General features: G+C 45.1%; 1 protein-coding gene across 1 annotated transcript in view; it reads right to left on the bottom strand.

The window, feature by feature from the left end:
- Positions 1–4,725, bottom strand: part of SLC51A (solute carrier family 51, alpha subunit) — a 42,372-nt gene extending 37,647 nt beyond the window's left edge. The window contains exons 1-2 of the mRNA XM_006884197.1: positions 4,688–4,725; positions 4,052–4,146 (exon numbers count right to left, since the gene is read on the bottom strand). Coding sequence (XP_006884259.1) covers positions 4,052–4,146; positions 4,688–4,725 — 133 coding nt within the window. The remainder of the gene's footprint in view (positions 1–4,051; positions 4,147–4,687) is intronic.
- Positions 4,726–10,677: the final 5,952 nt, after the last annotated feature.

Genomic DNA, 10,677 nt, shown 5'->3' on the forward strand with positions numbered 1-10,677 from the left:
ATATATATAAAATTCTAGTAGTATCGATTTTAAGCCCCTGAATAACTTTTAAATACTTTTTCCTTTTCTACCTCACTCTCCAGCAGTAGCTACACATTTTTCCACAAGATGTATCTCTACTAAACATTTAGTATTGCTGTTGTTATTGTTGATTGCCGTCAAGTCGAGCACAACTCACAATGACAGAAGACCTGAAGCCTTTCTATAACTATTGTCCTTTCTCCAAGTTCATAGGGTTTCCATAGGCATGTGGGTGAGGAAGTAGATGCCACTTCTGCTTCCAAACCTGTCTTAAACTGGGAGCTCCATCACTGTCCACCATGGGCAATCATTATGGCATTTGACACCCCAATGGCACAAGGTTCAGCATCACACAAAACCAGATTACCTCAGTACAGCAAATTGACAGAAGAGTGATGTACAACTTAGAAGAATGCTCCTCCTAAAAATAGTAACACCAGTCTCACTTAGCAGTGGTTAAGTGCAGTCAAGTTGAATATGACTCAGAGCGACTCTATGAACAAAAGACCTGAATATGCTGTATCTAACATAATTTCTCTATGTTCATAGAGTTTTCAGAGACATGTGGATTAGGAAGTGGATGCCACTCCTGCTTTCCAACCTGAATCAATCTGGAAGCTCCTTCAAACACTATCCATGATGGGTAAACATTATGGTATTTGACACACCTATGGCACAGTGTTCAGCATCATAGCAACTCCAAGTTACTGCAGTACAGCAAATAGACAAATGATTGCTGTACCACTTAAAGATGTTCATCCCAAAATTAATTAATTAAAACCAATAATACAACTAAAAATGTTTCTTATGTGAATGTAAAATTGCTTTTTTTCTTTGGTGGTGAGAAAACTTTGTATTTTGAATTAGCCAGCTGGACCAGTTTAGATAACCCCAATTATAATGGCAACATTCAAAGTATCATAGAAGCAAGTGGAACACGGGCCTTCTTCTCTCCATCAGGCCTAATCAAGGTGTTGACCTTGGCCACATCAATGTCATAGAGCTTCTTCTCAGCTTATTTGATTTGGTGCTTATTGGCCTTGACAGCCACAATGAACACAAGTGAGTTGTTTTATCTTTATGGCTAACTCAGAGGTTAACTCAAGTTTCTCAGGGGAATCTAGATGACGGCATAGTGGTCAAGCTCGTTTCTCCTGGGGGCACTCTTCTGGGGTATTTGGGTTGCCTTCAGAGTCTCAGTGTCTTAGGCCCCTGGAAAGGTGGTGATAAGTGGCATATCTTCTCTTTTTCTGTGGCTGTGGATGCCTTTCAGGACTGTCTTCTTGGCTTTTAATGCCTTTGCTTTGGCTTCAGTTTTGGGGAGGGGCAGGGGCTTCTTTCCTTCGCTTTTGGTGCCATCTTCACAGAAAAATGTAGTATTACTTTTGACTTAAAAAAACAATCTATATAAATGGCATCATCTTGCAAAATGTGTTTTATACTTAACATTATTTTAAGAGGGAACTCCAAGGCCACACCTCTGACAGTCTGAATCCACCAACAGCTCTAAGGGAGAACGAGACTGGTAATCTCCTGTGCAATTGACAGCCTTGGAAATGCAAATGGAAGAGCACTTGTGACTCAGTTCTGTTTCATTTTCATTATGACAAACAAATGCTGCGATACATATTCTTGGATACGTGTCCTGGGTGCCTGTAGATGAGTGCCTCTAGGGCTTTGCTTGGAACTAGAATTGCTGGGTTGTAGATCAAATTCTTACACAGATATTATGCTCTAAAGTTGTACTAATTTATCCTCCCACCAAGTATGAGAATGCTCTTTTCCCAGCAATTCATCAATATGAGTGTTCTCAGATGTTCTCAGATGTTTTAACAACAATCCATTGTCTTTGAGTCAGAACCAACTAGTAGTTGACCCTCCAGCATGTTTTCAGATGCTGTAAATCACCTGGTAGGAGAATGTTCCTCTTTCTCCCATGAGGCCTCTGGATGGTCTGCATGACTCTCTCTTCACTAGGTCAACAGAGCTCCCTTGTGTGAGAGTAGTAAAATGATATTTCATGGTTTACTTTATAGTTCAGGGAATATTAGAAAAGTAAAACTAAAAAAGTAAATATTTTTGTCTATTTATTGTCCCTTTTGATTCCTGTGTCTCTGAACTGTCTGCTTGTAATTTTATCCAATTTTTACTGGACAGTTTTTCTTATACTAGCTACTAATCCTTTGTTGATGAGAAGCTTGACAGTATCTCCTCCCACCATGTGGCTTGACTTTTAATTGTTTACAGTGGTTTCAGTTGGACAGAAGTTACCCTGCAGCATTAATTGCTGTAGCCTTAGTTACAGCTCCCATCTTTAGTAGGGCAGACTCCTCTTGACACCGTTTCAAAACTGTCTTCTTGTTATGTTTTCACTTTTCCACGCAAAGCTTTGGCTCAATCCATTTTTTTAAAATCCTGTTAAGAATTTTTACTGCCATCACCATCACAGGCATCTAAAAAAACTGATGAGTGAAAGAAAGATTCATGAGCTTTCTCAAAATAGCTCTTTCCTTCACTTAAGGAACAGCAGAGGCTACAAAGGGCGTTTGTGAACTCAGGTGGCCGAGTCTGAGGAGTTGCACAGACTCTCTGGCTGTTTGAATCCAGTGACTCTGAGGGAGGAAGAGGGTCCATCTCCTCTTCTCAGACTCCCAGTGGGAGGGTCAGCTATTGGTTCTGACTCACAGGCAAGGAGTTTGACTTTTTTTTTTTTAGAGTTTACAAATGAAGAGGGGAGAGTTTCATCCCCTGCTCTTCTGGATCCTCTTATTTCTGCCCATGCCTTCCCCATTGCCTGACCCTCAGATCCTCCAGATCTCTCCCCTTTGCCTCGCTGGTGGCAGCGGAGGCACTGAGTCAAACTTGCAGCCTTATGAACAACAGGTCTGAACCTTGCCCTGTCCGGGGTCGTCCTCACCACCTCTGACATGTGTAACAAGCCTGCTGTTCCAGTGACTGTGTCAGTCCACCCTGTTGAGCCTCTTTCTGTGGCCCTCCTCCTTTCCTAGAAAAATGTCCAGCTTTCCTGGGATGCTTGTGTTTCTCCACCCGTCCTTCCCTTTCCCTGTCCCTGCCCTGGCTCAGATTCTTGTCTCCCATCCTTGACTGGGGCAATAACCTCGAATTTATATCCCTGCTTCTCAAGGCTCTTCTTCCTCAGAGTTCATTCTGATTACTGATTAATGGTCCTAAAGCTTCCACCCAGCCCCTCCCAAACTCACTGCCCTCTCATATCCTTGGGATAAAGTGCACCTCCTTTTCCGGTCCCATCTTCCTGGGCCCAGCCCATTCACCTGGCCCCAAACCTGGTCACCTTGAACCTGGCCAGATCTCATCGTCTAAGGGCAATTTCTGGCCCAGTCTGTTTTGATTCCCATCCCTGAGAGGCAACTCTGCTCTCCACCTTCCAATCCCTACCTGCTCAATTGCCCCAACTGCAACAAGGCCCCCACCCAATGTGAAATCCCAAAGAGTCTTTGAACGCCCTAGACCCTTTTACGTGCACACTTTGCAGCAGAGCCCTGTGGACCCAAGTCTCACCAGGTACAGGAAGGTTTCTCAACCTGGGGGATACAGACCCCTTGGCTAGCTCAATCATTGCTACGGGGATGCTATTTGGTACATCTTAAGATATTTAACAGCACCTCACCTTTTGGTTTGCAGCTCAACGCTTAACCCACTGCTCCACCAGGGCCCCGTTCGCTAGCCCTGAAGTCTGACAAATGCACCAGGCTGCAGTCTTTTCTATTTCAATAAACTTCCCCTGCTTATTACTATTACTAGAACGGCTGAGGGGTGTGGAGACCCAAAGCGTGGGTTCATCTCCTGTCCTAGGTTGTGCTGATCCTCTTTTGGGTACTGGATCCTTGAGGGGCAGCTATTCTCCAAGGCCTTGGCATGTAGGGCATTGGGGACACAGACATGAGACACACCCTTGGGACTCTTCAGCCAGGCCACCCTCAGCACTGCCTGTCCCAGCGACTGTCCTGACCTCTGGCTGGATTTCCCCTCCCAGGGAGCCCTGACTCACCTTGCAGGAGCTGGGCTGCCCTGGGAGGGTGCGAGAAGCAGGCAGCTGGGATGCTGTAATTGGTTTCCAGTATCTCTAGAAGGTCAGCTGTGTACCTGGGAAGAGACCAGCCAGGGTTTAGAATTGAGGAGCCAGAGGGGAGTAGGGAGTAATGCACGGGCAGGGACTCCAGCTATGACATGCTCAAACATTCCTGGATTCAGGGAGCTTGTCTATGGAGAATTGGCTCTGGCCAGTAGGAAAGGCACACTGCCTCCTGAGTGGAGTGTCCACGAACCCAATGGGCAAGTCACAGCTCTCAGAGCCGGCTTACTGGGCAGTGAACCTTCAGCACCAGTGATGAGTCCTCAGCCGACACAGTTCTGGGGTCTGGGAGTTTGTGTAGGCTCTCTCTTGGAACAGCCTCAAATACCGCCACTTCTGGGAACTCTCTCTCCAATGTGGATAGCAAAGCCAGGGCTCTGAGGTGACACGTTGGTCCAACCCCACAGTGTCCCTGAGAACGTGTGGCCAACTAGCCAGACAATTTTCTGTCCTCTACCATCATGAGTGTGGGGGAGACAGGGACAGGGAGCAGAGCAGAGATTGAAGCCTGTCTTGCTTAGTCGGGGTGCCCCACCCAGCACCATCACTCACCTGGGGTCAAGCTTCACGTGGGTCCTGTCAGGCTCCATGGTCCCGTGTTCCGGGGAGGCGGTGAGGAGTGCAGAGGGCTGTCAGTGAGGGGCGCAGGGGGCGGGCAGGGGGTGCGGGCTCCAGCTGAGGCCAGGGTATGAGGGTGGAGGGTGGAGTAGCTGATTTCCCCTGGGGCTCTCTCCTTCCTCTGCTCTCCAGCGCCGATGACAAGTGTCCCAGAGTTCACACACCAGAGGAATTTGATCAGTTCAGCTGAGTGAGCTCCGGCCTGACTCCTCCCCAGCCACAGGCTGGTTCCTGCCACTAAGGCCTTTGGCTGCCGCTGGCCCTGCCCTCCTCTCTCAGAGCGCACGCCCCCAAGAAGCCTTTTAGGGCCTTGGAACCAAACAGACAAAACTCTCCCGACCCAGGGTTAAGGTGCAGCGGAGTCTCTACCAGCGTCTGAGCCGGGCCTGCTGCAGCCCTGAAAGTGCCAGCGCCCGCTGCCCTGGGGAGCCCATGAGGCCCCCACACGCGGGACCCTCACGGTTTGAGGACAGGCTTTGAGTCAAACAGCTGCCTCTTTGGGTTCTGCAAAGGGGAGTCTGTGTTTAAGAGACCGAGCTGAGGAAGAAGAGCACTGACTGAGCATATTATGCAAAATTGTGCCATAACAAACTTATGGGGTATTTTATTAGTTGGTAGTTTTTTCCTCTCTCATTAATTAGGTTTGAGCCTCTTTTTTTTTAAAAAAAAAAACAAACAACCAAAAACAACAAACCAACAAACTTGAATATATTTTCTTTTATTCACCTCTACTTTTTGGGTTTTTTTAAAAAACGTTTTTCCTTTTTTTAAAATTTGCTTACAAAGCTCTTATACGTTGTGTGTCACACTATTCATCATTCACGTTATGTTTTGTACAATCATTCACATGCCTTATGTTTTATAAAATTAATCACCATTGGACCTTGCCCATTATCCCTGTCTTTTCACCAGAATCCTTCCATTTCCTTCCCCGCTCTCTCCATGCACCAAACAGTGCAGCCCAGTGATGTTGCCCAACCCATCCTCACCCCTCCACTCCCACCCTTTTCCCCTTTAAGCTCCATACATGTTTTACTAGTTATTGTTCTATTTTTACAATAATGGTCTTAAGCAGTATTTGTTCAGTATAAGAGACTGAATCAGTGCTCTCAGCATAATGCTCCCCAGTCTTTCATAAATTATTAAGTACTTTTCAAAATCTTTGCTCTTGTGTGAATGTGCCACACAATGGATGAATGAACCTCTCCGAGGCCAAGCACCGTGCACTCCCCAGGTTCATGAACACCAACTGCTCCTGAGTATTTGGCTACATACTTAGTAAAATAATGAAACAGCAGCAACTGCTGATGTCTGCTGGGCATGTATGGTGCGCAGGGCACAGTGGGCTAAGTGCTGGGCTGCTACCCAAGAAATTAGTTAGCTGCTTGCTGGAGAAGGATGAGACACTATGTGCATCAAGTTTTAGGGCCTCGGAACCCTTGTGGGGTGGTTTTGCTCGTCCTAAACAGTTGCTATGAGTTGGACTCAACTAGGTGATATAGGCAATGTAGTATTTTTCTTATCTATTTTAAGCCTTGCAATCACTCTTTTATATGGTAATCCCCTCCCATGCTCTTTACTGCCTCTGAAAAACTGCTGGAGGCTCAGCTGTGGGTCCATTCAGATTCAACAAGCACACAGTGGCCTAGTTCGGACAGAGTTGTCCAGCTGATCCAAAGGTGGTACCTCTCTGGTGGTTCAAATCCACCAGTCGCTCCTTGGCAGAAAGAGAGGCAATCTCCTCCAGTGTGATTCACTCTTCCGAAAATCCTCTGGAAGGTCAGCTACGAGTTGGTTCTGACTCCGCAACAATGAATGGACATGTTCCCATTTTTCAGATAGGAAAACTGAGACTCAGGCTAAAAAACAGGTTAGCTAAAGATACAGAGAAGGTTATGGAGAGAAGGGACGGGGTTAGGGGCTCTGTTCAGAAGGCACAATTCAGGCCAAGGTTTAGACAGGGAGTAATGACCCCTTAGAGGGTGGAGAGAGTCCTTTCTGGGAAGGCAAAAGAGGCCCCCTGCCTTGGTTTGTGGGTTTTGTTGTTGTTGTTATGGACCACCAAGTCAGAACTGACCTAAAGCTGACCCTCTGCAGGGCTTTCAGAGGCAGTAAATCACAGAGAGATTACCCATCTTTCTCCCTAGAACAGCAGGCAGATTGGAGCCACATACCTGTGCTGGCAGTGAAATTCCTTACCACTAAGTCTCCAGAGACTCCTGTGAGCAGATATACAAACAAAGGAAATAGTTACTGATATGGTACCAGGAAGGTTCCCTCGTTTTGCCCTCACACACCTGAAAATATCTTCTAAGAGTCAGTCAGTGGATACTCTTTCAAAGTATAAATTCTTGGGACAAGACAGGTTTAGTGAAGCAGAAGTGTCAAAAGTCCAGTGCCAGCTCAAATGAAAGGAAAATCAAGAGGGGCAGGTTCCTAAGGTGGAGGCGAGGGCACGAAATGGAAAGCCAGGACACTGACCTCCAGAGGCCAATTGCCTCAGCTCAATTTGACAAAGACACAAGCTGACTCAGCCTCCTCAAACCATTTCCACAGGAACACTCCCGAGGTCATTCATCTCTAGCTCAGTGACTGGCCTTGAGTTTAATTGCCCAAAGCCCTGAACTTCAGACTTCCTTAGAGCAGATAAGAGGATGCTTGGGGTGTTTCCCTGAAGCTTCTTCAGGACAGAATTGAGAGGTGGGAGAGGAAAGAAGGCTTAAAGAGCAGGAGGGAGAAGACAGAGGGGAAGACAGCTGAACTGACACTCAGTGTCTACTGCCCACAGCTGGACAGTAGAGGCTGGGAGGCCACCGGGGAGGCTGGGCAATCCTTAGAGTGGGTAGTGCCTGAGGGAGGAAGAAACGGCATGAAGGTAAGAGGGGATCTTCAACACTGCTGGATATTTCACCCCAGCTGAAACCCCCAAGTGGCTGTGTTCTATACACTGTGACCTTGCACTGCCAATGGTTTAGATCAGAGCAACTCCTTGGCTCAGCTGTCCATCCCATCCACAGCTAAGACCTGACAGGAGAAGACGAGCTCAGCCAGCCAATCAGCTTATTCTCTTCCAAATGTTGAACTGAAACATAAAGTGATGCTCCGAACCAAAAGGAATGAGCCAAATAGTAACACTTTTTAGTTTTGTTTTGTTTTGTTTTTTGGCCTAATTTCTCCCCCTGCCTCCAGTTATATGACAACATGATTCAATATCTGTTTATCTCAGTTTATGCTTTCTAAGTTTAAGAATCATTTTTGAGAAAAAAATTTTTAAACCATAGAAGTGATTTGAGGTGGTTTTTTCCCCTTTCATTTTCCCTAGTACAACTCAATTATTTGACACTCAGAGGTAGGGCAGTCTCTTTTTTCTTTTAAGACACTGTTATTGCAACAAAATTCACATAACAAAACACACCAATTTAATTCTTTATAATGGTACAATTCAGTGGTTTTATTATGTTCAAATGTTGTACAGCCATTAATGCTAATCCCAGAATATTTTATTAACCTCTACTCCCCCTAAAAACTCCTTATGCCCTGGAAATCTACTTTCTGTCTTTAAAGATTTGCCTGTTCTGAACATCATAGAAATTATTTCATACAATATCATCTCTTGTGTCTGGCTTCTTTCATCTAGCATACTATTTTCAAGGGTAAACTTGTAACATGTATAAAACATATACAAGCATATGTTTTTTATTCTCCTGGCTAATTCCCTAAGAGTGGAATTGCTAGCCCGTATAGTAACTCTACAGCTGGCGTTGTGAGGAACTACCACACGGCACTGTACAGCTGCTGCCTCCTTTTACTTTCTCATCAGCAATGAATCACCATATCCTTGCCAACACTTGTTACCTCTTCCACCATTTATTGTTGTTATTATTCTAGTGGTTACCAAGGGGACAAACAGGTTTGTACTGGAGAGGGTGAAACCAGGTTGCTCCTTAGAGGCAAGGATTTTTAAAACTCCGTCTCACATACTTTGCATGTTGTCAAAGTCCTTGGAGAAGGAAATCATGCTTGGAAAGGTAGAGAGTCAACTCAAGAGAGGAAGACCCTAGATGAGATGGGTTGGCACAGTAACTGGTGTCATGGGGGCAGGAGTGTCAGAGATGGTAAGGTTGGCTCAGGAGAGGTCAGGGTTTAGAACAATTGTTCATAGGGTTGCTGTGAGTCACAGGAGACTTAACAACACATAACAACAACAGCAAGTAGGTGTGAAAGGGATCCTGGTGGCACAATAGTTAAGCACTCAACTACTCACTGCAAGTTCAGCTGTTTGAACCCAACCTCTTTAAGGAAGAAAAGGCCTGAGCATCTACTTCAGTAAATAGTACAGGTAGAATTGATGCCTTTGAGCTAGAGAAGAGCATTTTAGAGATGAGATACCATGGCCTGCTAGGAGAACAAACAGGTTGATCCTGGAGAGAGTGAATGAAACCAGGCTGTTCCTTGGAGGCAAGGATTCTGAGGCTTCATCTGACATACTTTGGACATGTTGCAAGGAGGGACCAGCCTTTGGAGAGGGACATCATGCTTGGGAGAGTGGAGGGACAGTGCAGGAGAGGGAGATCCTCTATGAGGTGAATTGATTCAGAGACTGAGGTAATCGGGATGGGAGTGTCAGAGACAGTGCAATTGGCACACGACAGAGCAGGGTTTAGGGCTGTTGTACATAGGGTCGCTATGAGTCGCAAATAACTGGCTGGTACATAACAACAACAACAGGCAGAGCAACATGGCAAGAAATGAATAAAGAAAGACATCTAAATTGGAAAGGAAGAAAAAAAATAAAACTCACAGAAAAAAAAATTTAGTAGGGAGTTCTAGTGGCCTAGTGACAAGAAGCTGCGCTACAATCCCGAAGGTGCATGGTTCAAATCTGCAGGATGCTCCACTGGAGAAGGTGGGGCAGTCTCCTCCTGTGCCAGTTGGATCTGACTTGATAGTACACAACAAGAAAAAAATAATTAAAAAAAATCTCAAACTGGATCAATAACAATATTATGATAAAACAGGAACATTTTCTTGTTCTTATTTTTCTTTAATAAAGTTTGTATTTTGTACTGGTTTACTTACAAGTTCCTATACATTGTTTTTCACACCAGATCTTTTTTTCCCATTCTTTTACCCATCCCTCCCTCTACTCAAAATTGTGCAACCCTATAATTACCCCCCCTCCCATCCTCACCCCTCTGCTCCTACCCTTCCCTCCTTGGATCCTCATACACATTTTACTAGTTATCTTTCTATTTAAAAATGAGAAGTTTGAAGTTGTCAAGGATTTCACTTTATTTAGATCCACAATCAACGTCCACGCAAGCAGCAATCAAGAAATCAAACAATTCTTTGTAATGAGCAAATTTATTAACAGTATCCTCTTTAAAAAAAGTGGAATGCTTCACAAATTTGTGTGTGGTCCTTGTGAAGGGACCATGCTAATCTTCTCTGTATCGTTCCAATTTAAGTATATGTGCTGCCGAAGCAAGCACACCAACATCCTCTTTAAAGCATTAAAGAACAAATGTTTCTCTTTTTTTATAATTTTTTAATTAATATTAATGAATGTTTACAGAGACTTTGGATTTCCATTCATTCATTGCTGCACTTTTCTCCCTGCCCACCCCTCTTCTCTTTGAAAAGTAAATTAAAAGTTCCCCCATTGTTTTACAATCCCTCCTCCCAGGTCATCAGAACAGAGCAAGGAAACACTGCATGGTTCAAAACTGGGAAAGGCGTACGCCAGGGATGTGTCCTGTCTCCATACCTTTTCAACCTGTATGCAGAACAGATCATCCAGGAGGCTGGGCTCTATGAGGAGAAATTCAGCATCAGGATTGGTGGAAGATCTACCAAAAATCTGCGTTATGCAGATGACACAACCTTGCTCGCTGAAACTGAGGAGGACCTGAAGCGCTTGCTGC

This window comes from Elephantulus edwardii, unplaced genomic scaffold, assembly GCF_000299155.1.
Source record: "Elephantulus edwardii isolate Elephantulus edwardi_28Jun2011 unplaced genomic scaffold, EleEdw1.0 scaffold00032, whole genome shotgun sequence".
Lineage (NCBI taxonomy): Eukaryota > Metazoa > Chordata > Mammalia > Macroscelidea > Macroscelididae > Elephantulus > Elephantulus edwardii.